The sequence below is a fragment of the Lissotriton vulgaris genome, chromosome 7 (genome assembly GCF_964263255.1).
Source record: "Lissotriton vulgaris chromosome 7, aLisVul1.2, whole genome shotgun sequence".
Taxonomy (NCBI): Eukaryota; Metazoa; Chordata; class Amphibia; order Caudata; family Salamandridae; genus Lissotriton; species Lissotriton vulgaris.
In genome coordinates, this window is record NC_141695.1 from 607,177,020 (window position 1) to 607,203,155 (window position 26,136).

Below are 26,136 nucleotides of genomic sequence, written 5' to 3' on the forward strand. Positions count from 1 at the left end.
GTCACAATCAACCTCTTGAATGTTTTTGTGTTTCACCTTCCCAGGCCAGAGTGACACCCGGCCGGGTCAGGAATCCGTGACCCTTGCACGGTTTTATGTCAGTGAGGCTCAGTAGTTGCAGAGATACTCCGCACCTACTCCTATCAAGATAAGCTTGTAGAAGAGGACAGCCGCGGGACGCACTGAACAAAGGAGGCAGGCGTGGCGGTGGCTCGTGACCAGAGCCGTCCTCCCAGAGTACATGGCACTGCAGGCTCATTGTTGCCCCATGCCTCCAATATTCTAATCCTCCGCACCTCACAGTATCTAAAGCTTCTTGCCGTGGTTTAAACTTCTAGTGCAGGTTTTCTCCACTGACTGCATTTCAGGGGCACCTCTGCAGGCACAGGGTTTTGGGCCACATCATGGTGAAGTTATAAGACGGGAAACAACACCACAAGCAGACGTGGTAGAGCTCAGACGCCCAGTACATAGGTATGTTTGTATGGTCCAAACCAAGGTGGCATCCTTTAAATTTAACACACAGGCTTGGCAGTTCTGAGCAGTTGTAGTGCCTGCATGCCCTCTGTTACTAAGGACTGCAGTCACACAGTCTGTCTCTGGTTAATGTATTTCAATTTCTGGAGCTTTGCAGCAGATTTAAGCTATTAGAGTTTCTTGTTGCTCAAATGAGTGGTATAACTTCTGATATTTATATGTTTCCCGTGTCTTCATTGCTTGCGAGAAATTGTCACTCATAGTAGTTGAAATGTCACTCAAAATTACTCTGAAATTACAAAAATGTCACTCCTACCAATCTGAAACCTTGGCAGCTATGGCTTCGCTGATGCTCAGACAGTATGCAAATGCGTGACAATGCATTTCAGTGCGGTGATGCGGATCACCACACTGAAATGCGTTAGAATCACACCTGGTGCGTGATACCTACCAGGGCTGATCGAGGGAATCCTCGGTCTGGTGCAGCGCGGCGCGGTGGTCTGTGCGCATCGCAGCGCTGCACGTCAGAGCACTGCACGTCCGAGCACTGCACGTCACAGAGCTGCATGCGAGAGCATGTGACTGCATGTCAGAGCACTGCACATACAGCGCTGCATGTCAGAATATTGCACATGACAGTGTTGCACGTTAGAGTTTGTCATTGCACTTCAGAGCACTTCACAGCACTGCACGTCAGGGCACGTCAGGGCACATCAGTGCACGCAAGAGTGTGTGACTGTATGTCAGAGCACTGCACTGTATATCAGAGGCACTGCACGCAAGAGCATCTGACTGTATATCAGAGTACAGTGCTGCACACGGGAGCGTGTGGCTGCACTTCGGAGCACTGCACTGCACATCACTTAATATTTCTTTGAATATACATTTTTTTATCACATTACCTACTGGCGGTAGCCAGTAGGTATATATAGTTAGGACCTAGTTTCCATAGGAAATCCCCAACATTCTATTGGGAATAACTTTGGCGCTGGTTGATGAATCTTCGCAAATTTCTCAAAGAAGATGGGCACCATCTTCCTATTTCTCGGGCTTTAATTTTTGAACCACAGGACCACACACAAAACTGCACAATTAAGCGAACAAAGAACAGAGGCTATTTCATAAAAGTTCTCCTGTGTGCTATTTTATTTAAAATATAATACGCAGCAAGAGTTTACTAACAGGCCATACTGCGTAGTGGAGACAACATACCATTGTGTGCTCAGTTACTTTAAATTGCCCCTTAATGGTTTGGGTTCAGTTTTCCAAATGTTGGTCTGCGCTTTATCACTACATCTAAAGTTACTTTAAATTGCCCCATAATGCTTCGCATTATGTTATAAAAAACCATTGAAATTCCTCCTAAATAGTTAGCTGGACATTTTATTGATATAAAACCAATGAAATTCCACATATAGTTAGTTGCACTAACTATATATTTCGTGCATCCGCAATCCAATGCTGATGATGTCACATATTACATCATTCATGACATGGTCAGTGACATCACTGATGACATCACTGATGACATCACTGATTACATCTCAAATGACATCACTGATGACATCACTGATGACATCTCATTTAACATCAATGATCACACCACTGATGATATACTTCATGTGATAATACAATGCACCTCCTTACACTCTAATATAACCTCTGTTACAGAGTATCATTTTTGAAACTATTGACACACGAATACCATTTACTACATACGCACTCACTGATTCCTACGTTTACACACACATTCATTCATTCACCCATAAGGTCACTCGTACATACAGTCACTCATCATTATAACACTATCATATGCACTCATACACCTATGCAGACACTCACACACTGCCACTCATCCATGGAGTTACTCACACACCTAGTCAGTCCTGTAAAGAATCAATCACACTTTGATTTCTTCATCTATACATTTAAACACAGAACAGCTTACATTTTCACAGATATACTAACACATACTTACTCACTTATACAATCAAATCCTTCATCCATACTCTTATACATCCACTCATTCTTCAATATGTAAAACATATTTAAACTTTACAAAAACACACAGACACTGGATGATGTCATCAGTGATGTCATCAGTGATGTCATCAGTGATGTCATCAGTGATGTCATTTGAGATGTAATCAGTGATGTCATCGGTGATGTCACTGACCATGTCATGAATGATGTAATATGTGACATCATCAGCATTGGATTGCGGATGCGCGAAATATATAGTTAGTGCAACTAACTATATGTGGAATTTCATTGGTTTTATATCAATAAAATGTCCAGCTAACTATATAGGAGGAATTTCAATGGTTTTTTATATGTTAATTCCTAACTATATAAGGACTGAAACCTATGGTTTTTTCAGTGAATTTTCAAGGTTTTTTAAATGCTAATTCCTAACTATATAAGGCCTAAAACCTATGGTTTTTTCAGTGAAAATATATATATATATATATATATATATATGTATATGTATGTATATATATGTATAATTTATGAACACATATGGCATCCTCCACTTTGATCAGTAAACAAAGAAATGGTGCTTGCTTCATTCCGTAGGTGTGAGCACGCGTGATGATTCATGGATGAGCATATGTCCTCACATGTGCTTACAGAATGACACAGCCGCCAGCAGTGGCCCCCATATTGTGCCTCTTTTCTTCTAATACTATACAGCGTCACCCAAAAGCATTGGCAAAGCCAATATTTCAAAATGGCATATTCTGTTGGCTTTACAAATGCTTGCTGTTTTTGTCTCTATTTTACCAGTGTAAGTGCATTTGAAACCAGCACTGTCAATGCCATTAGGTCTGGCTCACATTTGTTTACTTATTACAGCATTACAAAAAGCCTGCTGAAGAGAAAGAATCAAAACAGAAAATTATTTCTTTCTCCATACAGTGCGTCCGTGAAATAAATGATTTAATGTGTGACTGTAGAGTGCACTTCTGAGTTATAACATAGTCCATCATGCATTGAAAAGCATCCACTTCAAAGGAGGTTGAATGATATAATAAACTGTATGAGGTGAGAGAGCCACACTCCAGCGTGCAGAGCTAAAGTCCACTCTATGTATATTTTAAAGTATTATTAAAAGGTATGTGGATAGCTGCATGGTCAAGCCAGACCTAAAAGCTCTTTAGGGTGTGTGACTGCTGTAAAGTAAGGGGAAACTTGCATTGGTAAAGCCAGTAGGCATTGCCTATGGGAGATATTGGCAATGTTTTGTAGCCATGCTGTAAAGCAGCAGGGATGCTTTGCAGTGTGGATAAAACTAATTTGAAAAAGTTCTGTGACACAGCCAGGGCTAATGTGCATTTTTTTAAAGTGCATCGGTCCTGGAGGCATTATAGTCCTGATTTTATTATTTTTAGCCATGCTACATAGCAACCGCACTGCTATAGAGCATGGCTACTAATCTTTGTCAAAGTCGGCAATGCTTATGCTTAACACCTTTGCCGCTGGGCTAATTCCCCTGCGGCACGGGTAGGGGGACCGCGCGCGGCGCCGCTGTGCTTGTGACGAGCTTGGCTCGTCATGCTGCGCGGTGGTGCTGTGCTCATGACGAGCTGAGCTCGTCATGACCACGCACGCTTAATGGAACGCCCAGCGTGGGCGTTACATGGCGGTTATGACGAGCTCAGCTCGTCATGAGCATCAAAAGAGTTAAAGCATGAACAAAGGGTAATGGCAGAGCCAATAGTCTCAAAGACGAGACCTATTGTTTTTGCTAATGCTCGTTAGATCTCGGCACGATACCGCTGTGATTCTACGTAAATCATTTAATCTCCCCATAAGTGATTTAAAAAAATGACGTTTGCTAAAAAAAAATCCTATCAGATAAAGAATGCAATTGTGCCCATCTCTTTGTTAAAATACACTTGGAAGCAGATAGCATCTGTTGCCACAATAAAAGCAGATAACATTTGTTGTCACAAACATCCATTCCGCAAAAGAAAAGTGCTTCTTTGAAATGTCTGTGGCATACTAAAATATAGTTAGAAATGGTGAAGGGTTCAATTAAACAATTAAACAACAGGGAATAAGAAAAAATAAAAGTAGTGCCTCAATCACAGCGTGATAGGACAGCAATCAAGCTGAAACAATTAGTACTTGGCCCGTGCTCCAGGCAAAAGAAGAGCATGTGCTGATCAATTAGAAGGCAGCAAATAAGAGTGGCAATGTTATGTTATGTTATGTTATGTTACGTTAGGAACACTTATGCAGCGCAACGGTTATCCTGAGGTGTCCTGGCGTTTGCTGCAGTCCTCCCGCCTTTCACAGATTGCTGCCAGAGTGACTGTTAGGCAGTGGGTGGGCTGTAAACCCCTTCTTCATCTCTTGCAAGTCAGAGAAAAAACGCTGATACAGGCGAGACCAAAAAAAGGGACCTCAGTACAATAGACCAGTTAAGCTGTGGCCAGTTATAGAGCAATATGTGTATGAGTGCCTGGAACTCGTACACATTCTCCTCTGAATTATGTACAGTTAGACATTGTTACATTTATTTAAATATAGGTCATAAACACTATTTACACAGCGTCCCATAGATGATATACCAGTGCTATCCAATAAATTCATGAAATTGTTCGCACAAACATGCAATATTCCTGTACAGGTGGGACAATGTATAGAAAGAAGTAGAGGCTTTCTCCCTTTGGTGGCCTGGTAGCAGCAGCCTGCCTTACTGCTGGCTCTGATTTGCCGTTGGAGCTTATGCTGCATAATGGCAAGTAAAGGAGGGATCTTTATGGCCCAAGAGTGGGTATCTCAAAGGCCAGACTGGTCCCTGGAGCAGGCGGGCAGCTCCGTGAAGGCTTCCCGGGGTGGGACTTGTAGTGAGCACTAAGAGGTACGCATCCTGAAGCCAGCTATGCACTGTATTGTTGTGAATGGAGGCAGAATCTGAAGTAATAGCAGGTTTATTAAACGTTGGAGTTTTATGGTCCGTTTTAGTCTTGGGTGCTGCTGCTTCCCGGTGAAATTCACACCTCTGGCTGTATCTGGGTCACCCTCCGCCGCTTTTTACTGATGCAGCAACAGCACTGGCAACAGGCGGCGAACATGATCAACAGCACAACCACTGCAGAGAGAGGGGGAGAGAGCAAGCACATTAGAAGTGGCATGTAAGACTGTCTCAGAGCTCTGACAGGGTTTGGATTAATTCGTAGTGTAAGGAAGAGGCTAATTGGCTGCAGGCAGGAGGGCACGGGCATTATTGAGTTACAGGCAGGAATGCGTCGCAGCACAGGCAGGGTATAGGTTAATGTGCAAGAATCAGAAGAGCTTCAGAATGCAGGCTAATGCAGGATTCCTGGTCTTCCGGGCACAGGCAGATTAGAGTTAACGCGCTGCAGGCAGGCAGGCGGGAGGGCTGGGCAGCACAGTTTAGCTCGGGCTGAGCCTCGAAGGCTCGGACAGCTACTGGCCTGCCCAAGGCATGTGCCCTCGTTGCCTGCGATGCTATCATTTAGTTCTGCTTTTATGGTGTTTAGTTTTGGTTAATAGTATGGCTATATCTGTCTGGTTTTTTGCTTCCAATACAAACTTGATGTGCCCACCATATTCGGTTAGTTGGCACTCTTTGGGCACCAACTATCTGCGTAACTGCTTAACTAGAAATGTGCTTCACCATTTACTTGTGACAGAGGCCTATGATTTTGATTGTGAAATGGCTTGAAGGGACACTCCATTTAAAAGGAATGTGAAATTGAGTAATGACACCCTCTAGACCCAATTGTTGGTTGCAATTGTGAGGACCCATCCCTGCTATACATGACTCTGTAGAATGACGCTCCAGAGGACAGCGGGAAGGATGGTAGGCATGGCGGCTCAGCAACCTATGCTCTTTGCTTTGGGAAAAGGCTGTGACACAGAGTAGCTTTTTTAGATTCATTCTCTCTACACATAGCACCGGACTCTGTAAGGGTGCAGCAGTGTCTAAATCTTAGCAGTAACGTTTCTTCATTAAAAATGCATTTGTTTAGAGTCCTTTCTCTCCAGCAAAATTCTGCAATGAAACCTGCAAACCCGTTTTTACATTTAACGAACATGGTTTTTAGTGAGGCAATACTGAAGAGCTTGTCAGGTTAGACCTACTATGGTTTGGAACTTGGGTTACCTCCTCTTCCTCTTCATCTCTTCATGCTTGTGGCAGTGTGCGTTGGGCATCTTCTTCCACATGAAGAGTGCAATAAGGTGGGAAATCTTCCAGTTGCAGATTATGTGGTGAAATGGAAGACCGGGACAGAAAGGAGTAGAGACTGTCCTCCCTCTGCTCCCAGCAGTGCTGAAGGCCTGTTGGAGAAGATAGAGGGGGCTACCATGCCTAAGGTTCTGGACGATAACGCTGCAAATGTTCTCATTTGAAGTTCTGTATACCAACCACCTGTCTTCTCCTTTGAATTGGTACTCATCGCAAGGTTGAGCCCTCTACCCCAATAATATTGCTCTTATGGTGATCTAAAGTCTTAAGAGGGAATATCAGTGGTACACACTAGATTGTGTCTAATGCAGCTACTTTGATTCCTGTTTTGACAGTTTAGTAGCTCTGACACCTTGAAGGACTAATCAACCAAAATAGTCAAGAAGGTGAGCTTAAGGCAGCATCATTTCACATGACCAAGATCGCCCCACTGATTTTTACCAAAAGTAAATTACAATAGATTATTCAGTATTTGATCTGTGTACCTGATAATACTGAATTCTTAAATGCAACTACTTAGACCTGTGTATGTGTTCACATGTCTACATAAAGACTATTCTATTGACATTGTTAAGGCTAGCGTTAGGAAGCATGGCTAGTGTAAAGATTAAGGTTGGGAAACCCGACATGCTTATGTTTGGGGGCTGAGGTAAAGGTGGGGTGAAGGGGGAAGGGGGAGGCTGAAGGTCATGGTTAGTTAGGGTTAGCGTAAAGGGTACACAGGCTGAGGATTAGGGTAAAACGTGTTAGGTTGGTGTAGGGTAAGGTTCAGGGTTGGGGTTAGAATTAGGGTTAAGGTTAGGTTTAGGAAAGGTCATATTTCATAATTAGGGTAAGGATAAGGTTAAAGTAAAGCGGCAAAGTTTGTTGCACATCATTATTTTCAGCTATAGGGTTGTTGGCCAGGGAGGTGGGTTGCACGTCATCTGCAGCTGCAGGGTGATATTAGCCAGGGAGGTGGGTGGCACATCATTATCTGCCGCTGCTGGGTAGTTGATCAGGGAGAGGCACATTATCATCTGTGGCTACCTTGTGCTTGGCCTAGGAGGTAGGTTGCACATCATTGTCTGAGGCTGCAGGTGATTGGCTAGAGAGGTGGGTGACACATCATCTGAGGCTGTAGGTGGTTGGCTAGCGAGGTAGGTTGCACAACATTATTTGAGGATTCAGGGTGCTTGGCTAGGAAGGTGGGTTGCACATCATTATCTGAGGCTTCAGGTTGTTGGCTAGGAAGGTGGGTTGCACATCATTATCTGAGGCTTCAGGTTGTTGGCTAGGGAGATTAGTTGCACATCATTATCTGAGGTTCAGGGTGGTTGGCTTGGAAGGTGGGTTGCACATTATCTGAGGCTGCAGGTTGTTGGCAAGGGAGGTGGGTTGCACATCATTATCTGAGGCTGCAGGTTGTTGGCGAGGGGGGTGGGTTGCACATCATTACCTGAGGCTGCAGGGGGTTGGCTAGTGAGGTGGGTTGCACATCATCTCAGGCAGCAGGTGGTTGGCTAGGGACGTGGGTTGAACATCATTATCTGAGGGTTCACAGTGGTTGGCCAGGGAGGTGGGTGGCACATCATCATCTGAGGCTTCAGGGTAGTTGGCCAGGGAGTTGCACGTCATTATCTGCGGCTGCTTTGTGCTTGGCCTAGTTGGTAGGTTGCACATCATTATCTGAGGGTTCCGGGTGGTTGGCGAGGGAGGTGGGTTACACATTATTATCCGGGGGTTCAGGGTGGTTGGCTAGGTAGGTGGGTTGCACATCATTATCAGAGGCTGCAGGTGGTTGGCTAGGTAGGTGGGTTGCACATCATTATCTGAGGCTGCAGGTGGTTGGCTAGGGAGGTAGGTTGCACATCATTATCGGAAGCTGCAGGTGGGTATGTTCATGTTTTTTTACTATAAAGTGTTTTGTGAACGTCATCTTCATAACCTAATATGTCAAGCTACAATGCTGTGGCTGTAAGCTTGTACAAAAGGGGGGTGGTGATGTACGGAGCATCTGAACCAATCAAACACTCGCACCCAGTCAAGAGATCTGTCCAGCCCGAACTGTTCCCATGAGGCACAGGGTCAGACTGATTTGCATATGGCCATGTCTGAACTGGGGTGGCAGAGTGGGCTAAAGAACGGTGATGGATTAAACCCAGAACTGTTGACTGGGTGTGAGTGTTTGATTGGTTCAGATGCTCCGACCATCACCACCCCCTTTTGTACCGCGTGGCTGTAAGCTTGGGAATCAAGTGACCAGTTTCTGATGTATCAGTGCTGTGGAGTACTGCAGGCCCCAGCGGCGTGGGGTTCCTCCTTCGTGTTTTATCTTTAAGCCCACGGCCTATGAATATCTCACACGTGAGTGCCACAGGCCCCTCAGCACATTCTGCAGGGGGGCACCATTGTTTGTGCCAATGTCGCAATGAATAATATGTTCTATTCTGTACATTCAGGGCCGGCTGAAGCGATGTATGTATATGATGTATATCGATACCATTTGTATGTGACTGATGCCATGACTATGGAGGGGCTGGAGTAAAATGCTGCATTTGTGTGTCGGTATTATTAATCCTTTAAACCGTCTTAGTAGCTGATGTATAATGTAAAAAGATGCTGTAATCCATGCAAAACATTGTTCTACTATTAGCAAATATCCCCAGCCCTGCGCGTGGTGTGTTTGACTGGCCTGCCGTGAAGCTGTCGGCTCTAAGGGTGGGTGCCGCTCACTCCCTACTCACCAACGAAGAGGATCATGAGGCTGAAGCACACGATGTCGGCGGTGTCCGCCTTGGGCAGGCCCTGCATCTTCGCCCATAAGAGCTGGAGGGTGGTGTGAAGTTCCTGTGTCACACTGGACGACGACATGACTGTACTCCGAGCCCTGTTCTTGGCGCCGGCCTGAAAGAGAGGAGCGGAGGCAGGGTTTAGTTTCGGATTGTATGGAGAGGTGAGAGAGCCCCTGGCTGGTTAAGTTACTGATGCGAGGACCACCCCGGATGGATGCCATTGCTTCCTATATTACCACCACTTCAATCTCTGAGACTCACCGCCAGTCATCGCTGGTGTGTGGCCGATAGACCGGCACCTGGGCTTTGCCAGTAGACCGGGAGGGGGAGGGGGGGTTATGCCGGTCTGCTCCCAGGAGCTCTGCTGGCTGCCGACCCCGCCCCCACCTCCCGTGTCAACAATGGCTCGGGCCCCGCGTTCCACGGTTGCCAAGCACCGTGTTCCCAAGGAGTCCTCACTGTCAGGCAGGCCAGCCAGCTGCTGGAGCTCCGCACCACCAGGTCAGGCTGGCATGCACCTCCACCACTGCCACCCTCATCAAGCACCGTGGAGAAAGCCCTAAGACACTGCATGCCTGCTCAGGGAGCCTAACTGAAAACGTAAGCCCAGCCAGTGCCATGAATCCGACCCACCCATCCCATGTGTGCTTCAAGCCCTTCGACGCGGATATGGACCAGTGTCTCCCAGCCCCCAAACACCTGCTAGGGCCATCAGCAGGACCGGCACAGTCGCGACTCTTTGTGGCCAAAAGCAGCCCTGAAAGTTTGCACACGGTCTTCCGTGACCACAACTGCTTCCAGCCACGGGTGTGCCACCAGCCACCTCTTTATTTCACTCAAAACATCCACGAGTCTCTCAACAGTGACTTCAGAGGGTCTGAGAGCCACGCGGCTAGCGACCAGACTCGACTACCCCTCATGTTTGTGCGGAACAATGCTGAAGACCGGCGAGAAGTGCACTCTGCTTCAGAGAACCCCCGCCCAGAGGCACAGCAGCACCTGCCTTGCATTTTCATCAGATCCAACCATGACACAGGCAACTCCTCCCTCCCAAGCCCACCAGAGCTACAACCCTCAAGCCAGTACCAGGCTCCGCCACTCTCTGACCGAAACAACCTCAACTATCTTAACTTTCAGTATCCATGCTCAGAGGGCCCTCACAGCCCAATGCAGCCGCAGCAGCAACCTCCCTCCTATGTCTACGTCCGCTCCCCAACCGGGGATCACAGGAAGCCTCCCCGTATTGATGAAAGACCGCATGCCTTCTATCCAAGTCCTCCACCTCATGTTCCTCTTCGCCGCTGTCCTTCAGAGCTAAAGGAGCCGGCACTACCTGGGTTCCGACTACGAGGCAGCATGGGCCGGCAGCAGCCCCGTTTCTTTTGGGTTAGACCTGTCCCTGACCATCTGAATGACTTCTATTCGAACTCTGAGCCTGTCCATGGCCTGATGCAACACCAGTCCTTCCAGAGTAGACTCCCTCAGCCCCCGCATATTCTCAATAGACCCGTGGGAACACAGAGCACAGCCCAGCAAGCACACTCATATTTTTGGATACGGTCTGGTTCTAGTGAACCGCGTGAACCTTTTGCTAGCCCAGAGGCACATAGAGCACCTGAGCAACAGAAACCCACCTATGTTTGGATCAGAAACTCCCCCAGGGTGTGCAGCGAAATTCACACGGACATAGAAAGGCCACAGACAGCAGGCCCGGACCAGCCATCAGTGTCTATCGGAGACAGCCCGGATTTCCCAAAGAACTGCCAGAGTCCTGAGGTCCGGCCAATTAACACGGATCCCCCACCTTCCTATATATTGATACAGAACACTCCTGAGCATCTGTCCAAACACAACCATGGTACAGGGAGCATCTCAGAGACAGGGCGTAGTCCATCTCCTCTGGCATCCAACAACATCACTCAGAACAACAAATCCTCACCTAGCACAGAGAGCTTGCAGACTGAAATACAACAGCAGATGCCTCCTGTCCCACCAAAAACTTCTCTTCGCTCTCTCGCAAATGGCGAGAGTGCTGTCAAGTTGCTGTCTGCTCATCCCTCCAGAAGTATCCTTCAAGGTCAGAGCAGGCCCCTCTCCAGAACTCAAGATTTCAAAGATTCACAGCCACCACTGTATCTCTTCTTTAGAAACATGTCTGAAGTTACTGATCGCGAGCAACCACCTCCGGCACATGTATTTATTAGAACTGTCCGTGATTGTCAGAATGGAGACAGCATCAGTCCCCAGAGCTGTCAGACCGTCATTGAAGGACAGCTACCATTTGTGAGGCCTTTTCCAGAGGGAGAAGCCTACTGCAGGCTAGAGAGACTATGCAACATTGTGCAGGAGCCGCTCACCACTGATGATAGAAATGAAAGACAAGGTACTTCAAATCAGACCCGAGTCCAAGGTAATCCATTCCAGTCGGTCTCTGCCCGTGACCTTGACAATTACCATAAGAGTTTACAGAAAATGGAAAGAAACCTTCCAACTCAGGCCTCTGTGATAAGGTCTCCTGCTTTGCAGAGCCTTCAAATTGGCCACCTTTCACCACCCGCGCTCTTCAATACCTTTGAGTGCAAAGATAGATCTCTCCAAACTTCTAAGAGGCATCAGTCTTACCTTTTATCAGATGCTGGGGCACAGTTTTTGGACAGGCCTGTTTCTCTTTCTGAAGCACTATCCACCTTAAAACAGAGAAGCCTCGCTTTGTATAGTGACATTGCAGGACATCCGAGACTTCACTCCAAGCAGTCGATGTCTGGGCTGCATTCAGCGGCCACTCTCCTCACATTAAGCGCCGAGGAGAAGCAGGAGTGTGATACTGGATCAGACAGACAGCAAGGCTCACCCCAACTGCGTGCTCCCAGATCCTCTCCTGCAAGCAGGGAGTCCCCTAGTCTGGACAGCCCTCACACTGACACACGCCAGCAGCCATACTCCCTGCCTGATGCCTCTGTGAACAAGAACAACTCCAGCCCATGCGCTGAGAGCCCCACACTCCTAGAAGAGGAGCAGACACCCCACGTGTTAGTCCAAAGCATTCTTGAAAACTGTGCACCCTGGTTTGCACCTCCAAGGCTGCAGTCTGTTGGCCACACCCAGCCTCGTCCCATTGCTATGAGCGCCAAACCCGGAGATCTTGAGGAAGCCAAAGTCAACCTTCTCCCCATTGGGGGCCCATGGTCATTTGAAGAGCATCTGACTCCATGCTTGTGGCCTGAACCCAAGCCGTCTGATAAGAGAGATTACTGTCTTCCACCTAGATTACAAGTTAGTGGACATGGAGGGCAGCCTCCCATTGCCATGACAGCTGGCATAAGGAATTATATTGTGTCACCGCAGCTGGAATGGATCAAGATGCCATGGGTGTGGATTAGAACTGTGCCAGTGAACTCCAGAAGTTCTGCCCCTGCTTCCACATGCCCACAGACTAGCATAGAAGTCCGCCTACTTCAAGTGCCTTTGGGAACCACGCTGGAAGGCCAAAGGCCAACACTTATGGCACCTCGACATGACAGCGTGGAGCCCTGTTCCTCCTGTGTGCTGATCAGAACTTTTCAAGAGCATGAAGTAAAGTCCTATATTAGTTCTCATGGCTTCCAGACATGTGTACGTGACAAACCACCTGCCAAGTCTGTGGAAAATGCCCCAGAAAACACCCAGGCAACCAGCTGCAGCCCACCTCATGCAGAACACATTCCCAAACCCAGTCTTGTGAATAGCAGCCGTCCTGACGACTTAAGCTCCCACGCCTGTGCTCCTGGCCATTCTGAGGAGCAGAGGGTGACTGACTTGAGTCCTACGTGTCAAACAACCAGTGCATATCACCAACAGTCTTTGTCATCTGTGCATGGCAATGTTCATAGTCAACCAATTGTATGTTTATCAAAGCCATGCCTGCTGCCCAGGGGGCCCATTGGCATGGATGGTGATATGTTCTTCTCTGGGTCGGGGGCACATTGTACAAAATCCCACTCTTCTCCTTTTGTCTTCTTCCGGATCATCACTGAAAAAGGATGTGGAACTGTTTTCCATAGTTCTTCCAAACAGCTCTTGCACCAGAGTGACCTCCACCCCAGTTTGATTCGCAGTCCTAGTTCCTGCATTGGTAGCCGCCCAGCCAGCCCCCAACACCTGATAGCCCAGAGCATTGCCCGCCTGCCCTACCATGCAGCCCAGATCCGGCAAATTCTGCTGCAGTACCAGTCCGCACGGAGGACACTTTGCACCATCCACGAAGAGGAGAGTGAGACGAGCAGGTCTGAGGACTGCTGCTCTGCGGCTGAGAGGCACACTTCTACCATGCCACAGAACCCAGTGGAGCGGGACACTGTCTCGGTCTTTCCCAGCCAACAGGGGGCCCTGGTCTCATCCACATCATAAGAACTCATTATGGAAGTGCCGGTCGAAAGCTCATTATGGACACCTAATGCCTTTTGTTACCAGAAGAAAGAGCCCAATTAAAAGCAAACTTCCTGGCCGGACTCCATGCTTGTCACTGTCTGTTTCCTTCAGTGGGTGCTTCTGCCCAAGATAGGTAGGTTACATCCCTGCTGGGAGAGCCCACCTTGCTCATCTCACAGTTGCACATTATTATTTCCAGCTGATGCTATGCAGCTCACATTGCCCAGCCCACATTTCACATCCTGCCATCCAATTCCACTGGTTGTAGAACACTTCCCGTCACACAAGGCCTGCATTCAGGCCCGGTTCTAGCGGGTGGGCCAGGCCCACCCAAATATAAGCCTGGCCCACCCAAACAGTAGCCTTGGCCCTCAGTAGTGAGGGCTGAAGGCAGGCGCGCAACGCGCAAGTCTTGTGTGTCAGCCCGGACCGAGATAGCTTTCCCGGGCGCACACACACAGACAGTTTTAGAGATTATCGCAGCACTGCACCCGAGTACTTCACAGGTCTTTGAAGACCATGTTAACGAACCTTTGGTAACCTTTGCCTCTACTCGGCTCAGGCGAAAATAAATTTGTTTATTCTTACTCACCTTTCCTAACCCCTGCAGTGGCTTATCACATCAGGCTGTGACACAAAGTTTGACTAATGGAGTAGGTAAGAGAATGTGTTGCTACATTTTTTTCTATTTGAAATCTGCACAGGCCCAGCAGGACACATACGTGTGTGCTTCATTTAAACGTTTTTATCTTGATCATGGCCGGTGCAGGACAACAATAAGACATTACAAAATGCCCAGATAACGCTGGTGATTAATGAACATTCTGGAGAGCAATCAATTGTTTTAGTAGTTTTTAAATGCAGATGAACAGTATTGTATCTGGATAGCTCAGTGGGTTACTGCGTTTGTCACAGAGACCCATGTGTTACTTGCAGTTTAGAAGTTACAATCGTATCATAGGACAGTGACCTATGAACTGTCATCAAAGAGCTGCATACAAACATGAATGGTATAGTTAGTACTTCTCATTTTTTGTTTTGTGATATAGTTAGAACTTCCCCAGTCTTTCGCTATTTTAATGTTGCTAAAATGAGTATGTTTGGACAGATATACATTTTTATCAGTAAAGCTGACCCCGTGGAATACTCTTTAAATCCTAAGGTTTTGTTTCCCCAGACCAAACCCTCTTAAAATATCCAACCCACCAGTATGGATGACATGTGATTCATACACCTTGTAATCCTCATTGGTTTATGTGACATTCCCTATAGACTGATTTACATACTTGTATGATTCATTGTCTCTGTATAATGTGTGTGTGGTGTAAAGTACTGACACACACTACACTGATATGAGTAGCACTATACAACAAAAGAAATGCATATGAGAGAGGGGCTACGTAAAGATGAGTGGCACAGTTGGAGGGTGGCAGTGAGGGAATCCGAGGAGGAGGTAGTGGGAGGGGCTATGGAGCGATGAGGGGCACTGTTGGAGGGTAGTGGGAGGGGCTATGGAGCGATAAGGGGCACTGTTGGAGGGAGTCCGAGGAGGAGGTCATGAGGGGGAGTTGCTACGGAGAGGTGAGGGGCACTTGTGGAGGGTGGCAGTGAGGGAATCCGAGGAAGAGGTCATGGAGTCGAGGGGGAGAGATGAGGGGCACTGGTGGAGGGTGGTAGTGAGGGAGTCAGACGATGAGGTCATGAGCGGGAGGGGCTACAGAGAGATAAGGGGTACTGGTCTCCAAGGAGGCGGTCATGAGGGGGAGGGGCCATGGGGCTATGAGGGGCACTTGTGGCGTGAGGCAGTGAGGAAATCTGAGTAGGTCAATAGGGGGGGTCATGGAGGGATGAGGGGCACTTTCGGAAGGTGGTAGTAAAGGTATTTAAGGAGAAAGAGGTTATTGGTGTGGCGCCAAATAAGACTTTCGCATCAGCGATAAAGGCGGGCCTGTCATGGCCTTTCTGTTTTTGTTTATTTAATTAGCAGTCAGGTCATAAGGGCTACTGTGGAACATACTTTAAAGAGTGTGCTAATTACATTTACTGCTATATTCAATGTTTTAAGTTTGAAGGTGATTTTTCTAATCTTTTTACCGGGCAAAATGAAAGTGGAGCCCAATGGTGCCTGATATGGGGCTGGGGCCCGAGGTCAGCTGTGACATAATGTGCACTGGAGAGGAGTAGTGGATATTCAAGCCTGTAAGGGAGTGTGTTGCAGAGTCTGGGGTCAGGTGGAGGTAGTAACGAAGAGGGATTCTCCCTGAAGGCTCACACAGAGGGAGCCCGAGAAGTGTCACTTGCCTGATACTCCCACCTCAGAAACCTCCTCTTCCCATCAAAGGAACATTACATGGATAAAACACTTTTTGAGAGTGATAATATTTAGAAAGAGATTTGGAAAAGAGTGCGTTTTACTGGGCCTTGCAATACTAAGAAGAGACAAAGGAGGGCCCTGAAGGAGGCCTGCCCAGAAATATATGCAACAAATTGAGCCTGCAGTGGCCCACCCAAATTCACCCTTGGCCCACCCAAATAAAAATTCCTGGAGCCGGGCCTGCCTGCATTACCTATGGCATATTTTCTGGCCACATTTCATAGCCCACCAATCAAATCTCAAGTGCTGCGGGTCCAATTTTTCCACTGTTCAAGCCAAACAATCCTTCCCATTGTTTCCACTGCCATTCCTAGCTCACAAGTCATGGCTTGCAGTCCCAGGTCAGCAATCGCACCCCATTGGTCTGTATTCACCAGCATTGAATGACATTTCCTGCACTTGTCACAGGCCTTTACTTGTTAAGCTGCTCGCCATTTCGATGCTGCTCATTTTCTTTAACTTCACTTTGAGACGCAGGGGGCCTGTGAGCATTCCATGGTGGTGCAAGAGTGATGGTACTATTAATTGTGAGAGGCGTGCCCATCGAAGGTGTGGGCTTGTGTTACAACATGAGCCTATATCTAAAGTGTGATATAATGTTCCAAAGGCCACATTTTGTCTGTTGTGATCGGAAGCACTATACAGTTCTGTGCAGTTCTGGAGAACTCTGCCCAGTTCTGAAAGATACTTCTTCAGACAGATTTGAGGGAGTCCAGAGCTGGGTGAACACAATGTTCCCGTGAAGAGAGGCTTAATATTGAGGCAGATATTTAGTGAATAGAGACACTGGTGTAAGAGGACACAATATAAGTTTGAAACGAGAGACCGGAGTAAGAAGACACAATAAGTTTGAATGGAGTAGCACAGCAGTAAGAGGACACTGTTTTGAGGACACAACAAGTTTGAATGGAGAGGCACAGAATTAGAGGACACAGTGAGTTAGAATGGAGGGGCACAGGAGTACAAGGATGCAATATGAGGTTGACTGGAGCAGCACAGAAGTAAGAGGACACTCAATAGGTCTGAATAGATGGGCAAAGGAGTAATAAAGACGCAATATGAGGTTAGCTGGATAGGCACAGGAATAAGTGGGCACAATGAGTTTGAATGTAGGGGGAACAGGAGTAAGAGAACACGAGTTTGAATTGAGAGGTGGAAGAATTAAAAGACACAATAAGTTTGAATGGAGTAGCACAGCAGTAAGAGGACACTGTTTTGAGGACACAACAAGTTTGAATGGAGAGGCACAGAATTAGAGGACACAGTGAGTTAGAATGGAGGGGCACAGGAGTACAAGGATGCAATATGAGGTTGACTGGAGCAGCACAGAAGTAAGAGGACACTCAATAGGTCTGAATAGATGGGCAAAGGAGTAATAAAGACGCAATATGAGGTTAGCTGGATAGGCACAGGAATAAGTGGGCACAATGAGTTTGAATGTAGGGGGAACAGGAGTAAGAGAACACGAGTTTGAATTGAGAGGTGGAAGAATTAAAAGACATACTAGGAATTTGGATGGTGGCACGCAGGAGTAGGATGGTGCAATATAAGGCTGCATGGAGGGGATGAGAAGCAAAAGGACAAAGGTGACTGGATATAGAGGTCCCTGCGCTTCTCAAAATTAGTTAGATGTTTACCATGATGAGGGGAGTTAAGTGGGTCACCACCTAGGACCCAGCATTGGCATACCATCCGATTACATTGCATCCTGATAGTAAACGCCTTACTGCATTTATCACTCCTTATGGTTGCTTTCAATTTACTTGCATGCCCTTTGGAATGGCGCACTCTGGCTCTGTTTTCATAATTTGATGTATCAATTGTTCAAGAGCCTAGAGAGCATCCAGACTAAAGAACGTCCTTAACATATTCAGCGCTAAAGCCCTCACTGTACATTTTAAGAAATGTAAATTTGCTATGAATTCAGTAACTTACCTGGGACATGAGATCAGAGAGAGGAGCATTTTTCCAAAGAAGGAATTAGTGGAAGCCAGCAGTGATGTTCCTTCTCCTTGCTTGTTAAACAATTTTTTATTAACTAATAACAATAAACAATAAAATGAAACTGAACTCTCCTTGCTTGAAGGAGGATGGTAGATATTTTGTAGGAATGCTGAATTCAAATCAATAGTTTAAGGATTTTGCCAGCAAAACATTTTAAATTAGACAGTTATTGAACAAATATAAGAAACATTTGTTTGGGATGATATTCATCAACATTGCTTTGACAGTATAACAAACTTTTTGCAGTACCATCCCCCTACAACGGTTTGATCCTCAGAATGTTCTTATTACCGATACTGTTGACTAAGGGAGGGGTTTTGGAGCTGTGCTGTCTCAGAGGAACAGTGATAATGTTGAACACATAAGCACTGCTGCAATACATTTAATGGAAGATTACCAGCCCTTCTCAGGAGCGAACAGGTACTCTAAATATTGAGTACCTGCATTTCTATATTTCCATTTAAAGCACTGTCCATACGTGACACATATTGGTGATGTCTGCGCATATGTGAGACACCTTCCTGCTACACAACAATAGATACATTAGTATCTATGGGCCATATGCATAAACACATTTTCCCATAGACACAGAACGGGTAAAACCCTTTGATACATCTGGCCCTAAGTAACTACCTTTGTTAATTTATCAAACTTTTCAAAATGTGTCCTTTTTTCACTGCTCACTGTTTACTAACAATGTTCATGCGTTTAGGTTGTAGGCACTGCACTAACAACATGTATGTCTCTAAACCACAAAAACAAATCCGAGGGTTCTTCATCAACATCAAATTCTTTATGAATAAATTCTTAACTTAATTGGGCTAGGCACACCTGCCCGAAGACATTGTTCTTACTTCCATTGGACTATCGTTTGATATTATTCTTTTTTGTGCTACTGTCCCTGAATATGCGATCATCCTCTTTTCTAATCCTACTTGATGTTGATTTTGCATCTATGTCCTTCCTCCCATCCTATTGTAAAGCGCTCTGATATCCCTCGGGATCTTGTTCGCGCTATATAAAACTTTATAAATAAATACTTTTGTTCCAAGTTCCCTTAGTCCAGCTAAAGAGAACATTTCCACTATACAGAGTGAGATGTTAACATATGTTTGGGGTATTGGTAAAATCAACGAGTGTGTGAGGGCCTCATTTTGTGATTCGTACTGATTACAAACCACTTACCAAAGTACTGACCACCTCGGGTATGGCCAAAATTACGCCCAGGTTAGCACAGTTATCAATCCAATTGTTGGACTATAATTACAAGGTTGAGTATTTATCAGGAGTAAACAACAAAGTGGCTGATTACTTAAGGAGAACTCTGTTACAAGAGCAGCCTCACGCTACTCGGGAATGGGGAAATGGCTACTCAGTGACAGTTGTTGACAAGATTGAGTGCGAGGGGATTTAGAAAGTTGATTGGGAAGAAGGATACAGTTTTGATCCTGTTTTAACTGTAGTAAAAGAATACATCACAACGGGGTGGCCTGCAATAGTTTGTGTCACTTGAGAGGCCAAACACTTGTGGGAAATCAGAAATGAAGTTTCTTGGAAGGATGACTTATTTCTCATGAGAGGTGAAAGGGTGATACCGCCTGTTTGTTTAAGGAAAACAAATCCTGAAAATTAATCATGAAAATCACATGAGCATTATAAAGAATTTTATTCTAGAAAGAGTAAGATGCAGTATTGGTGGCTTGGTATTGATGTAAACACAGAAAGGATGTTGACTTATTGGTAGGAGTGTGCATCCGCAGACAAAGCTATGGTCACCATCAAACCACCATTGTCCCATCTTGCATGTCTGGAAGCATCCTAGGAAGACTTGGCCAGGATATTTTAGGTCCAGTTTTGAGTTTGGATGGTACTGCATGCTATGTGGTGGTTTTGTTAGATTTATTTATGAGATGGCCTGAAAAGTACTTTTCAAAGAACGTTTAAGTTTCTTGATGAAATATTGTTACGTGTAGGCATACCCAACTCATTAATTAACCCCTTCGATGCTCATGACGAGCTCAGCTCGTCATGAGGCACGGTTGAGCTGTGCTTATGTTATATGTTATATGTTATATGTATATTTATTGCGCGCACAACTACTCAAGAGTATCCTGGCGCGAAGCATAACCACAAAGAAGTCGAGAGCTGAACAGCCAAACAGAGCCAAGCTGAGCTCGTCATGAACAATGGGATTTACAGATAGCTCAGCACAGGAGGGGAATACCATCAGCAGCAATGGTGTTAGTGATAATGGTACCCCAATTTACGTCCAAAGTTTTCCAGGATTTTCTCCTTGGGATTAACATTTCTTGGAGACACACGTCTCTATCACCCAGCTGGGGATGTGCTGTAGAACGCTTGAAGCAGATACTTATGGGCATTGTCTGCCTGAGTATTACTAATTATAAGAATTGGAAGGTAAAAAGTAAGAAATTGTTGTGGGGATACTGGTTCTTAGTCCATTCCAGGCCCAAATAAATCAACTTGACCACTCGCTATGATGAGTCAGATTTTATCAGGGCGATCTATTTTTAGAGCCTACTATCCTGTTCTGGTGAGCTCTGGTGAGCTCATGAAGAACAGGTGTTCTGTTCTCTTAGAAAGTGGATGAGCAATTAAGATGCCTTAAAATCTTGTTTTTATCTTGTCACATTTGCTCTGAGTTCAGTGACTGAGGTCCAATGTCAGTTTGTTTTACAATTTGTAGTCTGAGAAAGAAAAGTAAACCGAACCTCCAGGATAAAATAAGCAGCAAAGCAGCAAAGTTAGAGGACTTTGTAAAAGAAAACTGTCTGACGATCGTGCTGTACAAAGAGTGTGAAAGAAAAGGTTGTAGGATGTCGGGTTTCTTACCTAGCACACATTTAACCCCATCCACGCTAAGCGTTTTCCCGCTGTGCGCTGAAGATTTGCAAATCCCACGTTACATGACAAGCTCAGCTATTTAACCCCTTCCACGCTCATGACGAGCTCGTCATGAGCGTGGAAGGGGTTAAATAGCTTATAAATGAACTGTTCAAACACTTAAAAAATATTTTCATATAAAGCACTTGTTTTGTAATTCTGTGTGATGGAAAAACGTTTTCAATAGGATGAAAACATATCAGAACACGTTACGAAGTGATGTGCAAATGAATTTTGTTTTTGCTGAAACTCAATTTCCGAAGATTGTTTTATACGCTATATAGTTTTAGCAGTAGGACTGCATGTTAGTGGGAAAGTTTGTAGCCATTTCAATGGGAAATTTGCTGTCTGTAAATGACGGTGTGCTACCAAATCATATTTTCAGTAATACATTTATTAAAAGTGAGTTTTTAAACATGAACTTAGAAGCATTCTTGCCCCCGTCCTGATTACAATGCAGTTAGTGAAGAAAGAGACAGGTCAGGGGTTATGTGTACCCTATATGTGAGCTTGATACTTACTATACATGGAGCAATAGTTCAGTCTATTAAATCAGACAGCATCGTTTTTTATAGTAGAAATGCTGAACTTACATATCTGAAGGTGCTCTCATATGTGATAATGATGAAAAAGGCAACTCTGTGAAATAAAATGTTTACTAGGATCACACAATTTGAGATTAGATTATGGGTCAATTACATTACAGTTAGGTTGAGTAGCTAATTCAAGTCAATAAACCTGCAGTTCTAGTAACATTTTAATGATTTTTCGAGGCCTGCGTTCAAACTGTTGAGAGGAAAAGATCCTTGCTCTAGAGACAATGAGGCCTGGTTGAAGAATCGTTTATTAAATTATTGCTCTTTAGAGGAAGCAAAGGACAATATTCGGAAGTCACATCTACATTACACGACATACTACGATTTGAAGTTTAGGGTGAAAGCCACCCTTAAAAAGGGTAAATGGGTTAGGATGAAACAACAGAGGGGGAAGGTGAAAGATAGCAGTGTGTGTTAAAAGGCCCATTCGAGGTGGGAGATATGTACACCAATTCAAATCTGCTGTCTAATGGGGAGTGTGACACTTCAACAAGCTAGCTAGATGTAGTAATAAACATATTGCTTATATGTTTTGTAATAACATAATGGAACATAGTTACTATATTATGTTCTTGGGGGGCAAGGCTTAGTGAGTAGAATGGTGTGGGGAAGAGTAGAATGTGGAACTTTAGTTGAGTGGAACGTGAAGGTTTCAGTTGACCTCCCGCATTTGAGGTCGCTATGACTTTTCTCCTATCTTGTGTGTATTTAATTAAACTACTATTGGATCGATCTCCTGTGTGGCTGGATCTCAGTTACTACATTTAGGCCGATTTGAACCCTGAAGCACATGCATTCTTCTCAGCAGCCTTCACATGTGCATGGCATCCTTTACAAACCCTGGATAACCTGTCAATTATGCCTAGCACGTTTATTTGGGATGAGATCAAGCTACAATGAGAAACCTTGTTTACTTACAAGGTGCTGAGTTTTTTACTTTGAAGCGCTGCCTGTTACTGTACGCGCTGGGCACGTGGGTACTACCAGGTGTCCCACGTACTTCTAAAGTCAACCGCTGTTGCACCCTGCATCGGTGCATGCCTGCTTGATGCCACGTAGCTTGTGCCTCTATAAATGACTTTGATTGTACCTTACACACAATTCCTGCTTGCAACCAGCCTTCTCTGTGTTCCTTCGCGCTGCGACTCCTGCCTCGCACGTCATCACGTTATGGCTCATAGGAGGATAAATGCTTAATTCCCTCAGAAACAAAAGCACAGTGTGAAGGCCAGCAGCCATTTTAACTGGTTGGGAGGCGCTTCATTAATCCTAATGGTATGAGATGAACCACAATCTTCTCAAACTGAATGGGGGGAAGATGGAGGTCCTCGTCCTCGGGCACAAACCAGATCTCTGGTCCCCCAGACACTGGCCTGCAGAGTTAGGCCCGCTTCCTTCTCCTGCGGAGCAGGTGCGTAACCTGGGTGTCATCATAGTCAGGGGTCTGACAATGCAGGGTCAGGCTAATAAGGTGTCATCAACATGCTTTACCATCATACGCTGGCTCAGAGCGCTGTGTTGTGATGCCCAGAGATCTGTGGTTAATGCCTTGGTCACCTCCCGGTTGGATTATGGCAACATACTCTACCTAGGGGTGGCCAAGGCAGTCACTCGACGCCTGCAACTTGTGCAAAATGCCGCGGCGCGCCTTCTCAGTGGCTCCCGCAAAACTGATCACATTTCTAGTCGCCTTCGTGACCTTCACTGGCTGAAGGTGGAAAACCGAGTGAAGTTAAAGGCGCTTAGCTACATGCATAAGATTAGGAATAAGGTGGCACCTAGGTACTTGCAGACCTTGGTGAAGTGCTATTCTCCTACCCGTTCCCTTCGCTCCTCTTCCCAAATTCTCTTTTCTCTGCCTATGGTCAAACTCTCCAGAATGGGCGGTCGCTCCTTTACCTATCTGGGGCCCAAGTTATGGAACTCCCTCCCTCTGGATATTCGGTCAGAGGACTGTTACTCTCGCAAAGCTGTCAAGACCTGGCTTTTTGATCAATAACTTAATGGCCTCTTCTATCTTCTGCTAGCTGCATTATCTTAGTGCCGGGAAACCCTTTCGGGTAGCTGTCGCGCTTTAAAAGCTCAAATAATAAATAGATAATAAATAAATATGAGGTATATTGTCGGGACAGTTACTGTTTGTGCAGTTTCATAGTAGCGTGACAACCTCATTACTAATAAGAGGAGCAGCTTGGTGACAAGCACACCTCTAGTAAGGAGAGCAGCTCAGTGACAGGCACACCTAAATACTGATGAGAGGATAAGCTCGGTAATGGCCAGACCTCTAATAAAGAGAGAAGCTCGGTGACGTGCACACCTTTGTCCTAATTTTAGTTTGCAGTAAGTGTCATTGTGTTGGAAAGTAGTATGTTCAATTTCATCGTCATCTATCCCGTGTTTTATCACAGTGATAGGCACATCCTTTTGCCAGTGGCTATCTCTGCTTATCTTACATCATTTCGGCACCTTTTGTGACATCAGAACACTGCTCAGTGATGGGCACACTTTGTCGTCATGGTGTGCCGTTTTCGTCGTGGTGATAGTACACCGTAATTTGAAGCTATCAGCCTACACAGTACTTTACATTGTGTACATTGTAGTATTCACTAAGAAGGAACTGTATAAGCAGAAACTGCATATATCTTGTTCATACACTTGATTAATTCAGTCAGTGTTGTCAGAATGCAAAATATTACACCACCACCTTACTTCTTATCCTTCCCAGGGGAACCTCCTCTTAGGTGGTCCAAGTGGAAAAAGGTGTTCCCTCTATGTTTGTGTCTGTGGTATTCTAAATGCTGAAAGGAAAGCTTCTCTACTTTTACATTGTTTAGGCGCAGAAGGGCAAGCAGTAGTTGAACACCTCCCGAACATTGAAGCCAGTAAGACAGAAGAGTCAAGTAAATTAGATATTTGCTTTAAGAAGCTTGATGAGGATTACCTCCAGAAACGGAGTACTATTCTTGAGAGATACCATTTTGAGAAGCGAATACAAAAATCTAAGGACTCTGTGGAAAGTTACATCACAAGTCTGCAAAAGTTAGCAGCCACTTGCATGTTTGAGGAAAAGTTGGGAGAGCGTATTCATGACAAGTTTATTTATTTATTTAATGCTTGGTTGCAATATTGAAGAAGGTTAGAGATGAATTGTGGCAGAAAGACGATCCCAAACTTGATGAATGACTTATGATTGCCAAGAAAATCGAACGTTCACTGGCTTGTGTAGCTTCATTAGAAAAGAGCATAATCCTCAAGTAGAGAAAAATGTATGTAGTACATAAGTGTACATCTAAAAATGAAGAATCCACTTCTTCAAGAAAAATTGGTGGGGGTAATGTTTTAGGTGTGGTGCTTTTGGTAATTTGGCCAATAGCAAGAACTGCCCAGCCGTATTGCCTTCTCTGTCTAAGAAACCCTTTCGAAGGAAGTGTTTCAGATGCTGTGCTTCCAATCATTTGGCCAATGCTAAAAATTGCCTTGAGCTGTTTGTCAACGGTTTATGTTCTGAGGTTGGACACTTTGCCAAAAGTTGCAGATCTCAGAGTACGATTAAGACCCAGAAGGTAAAAGAAGTCTTGATTTATAACGAAGATGATGAAGTTGGTTACGATGATTTACACTGCTGTGAGGTTGTTCTCCAGGTTGGGCTACGGGGCACAAGAAGTCCAGTCGACAACGTTAATGTTAATGGGGAATACGTTGATATGCTGTTTGATTGAGGTGCTAAGATTTATCTAATACCTAAAGACTTACTCACACAAACTTTCTGTGAAAGTCAAGCTTTGCAAACCAGATATACGTCTGTTGGTTTATGATGGACAACCTATTAAGTTTCTAGGTTATTTTAATGGGATCTGGAATACAAAATGTGTCTCTCTGCTGGGAAGATTTGTTTCATGCAGAGGAGACCGCGTTATCAGTTGGTTTCACCAGAATGACTTAAGAGACATGTTAGACCCTAATCGTGAACAGATTATAACTTTGAAACTACTGCTGGATTTGATGGGTTGAGTCAAAAGTAATGAGATTGGTGTACCATCAGAACTGCTACATGAACTTAAAGTAGTCCTTGAGGAAAAAGTTGGGATGTTTAACTAATTATGAGCATAAGATTGTTGTGAAAATTGGTATTTCCCCAGTCGCATGTAATGCATGTAGCGTACCTTTAGCTTTGTGTGTGAAGAACTTAATACATTGGAGGAAGAGGGGATAATTAAGACTGAGGCTTCAGATTGGGTTGCGCCTGTAGCTCTAGCAGGCAAGGGCTCGGTTGAAATACACTTAAGTGTTGATCTGAGGGCTCTGGGAGCTGTGGTAGTTGATCGGTACCCGCTCCCAAATTAATTGGAGATGCTTACTCAATTGAGGGGGGTAGTA

At 45.3% G+C, this 26,136-nt stretch overlaps 2 protein-coding genes across 4 annotated transcripts in view; one reads left to right on the forward strand and one right to left on the reverse strand.

The window, feature by feature from the left end:
- Nucleotides 1-26,136, forward strand: part of RECQL5 (RecQ like helicase 5) — a 769,601-nt gene that overhangs the window by 381,039 nt on the left and 362,426 nt on the right. The gene's annotated exons all lie outside the window — the stretch shown is intronic.
- Nucleotides 1-26,136, reverse strand: part of LOC147702111 (uncharacterized) — a 114,652-nt gene that overhangs the window by 62,100 nt on the left and 26,416 nt on the right. The window contains exons 1-2 of one of the 2 annotated variants that reach the window (XM_086930747.1): nt 9,736-9,777; nt 9,427-9,586 (exon numbers count right to left, since the gene is read on the reverse strand). In XM_086930747.1, the coding sequence (XP_086786873.1) occupies nt 9,427-9,586; nt 9,736-9,745 (170 nt within the window). In that variant the 5' untranslated portion in view covers nt 9,746-9,777. Of the gene's footprint in view, nt 1-4,126; nt 5,579-9,426; nt 9,587-9,735; nt 9,778-26,136 lie in introns of those variants that run through there. The other variant, XR_015297504.1, reaches the window with a different exon arrangement.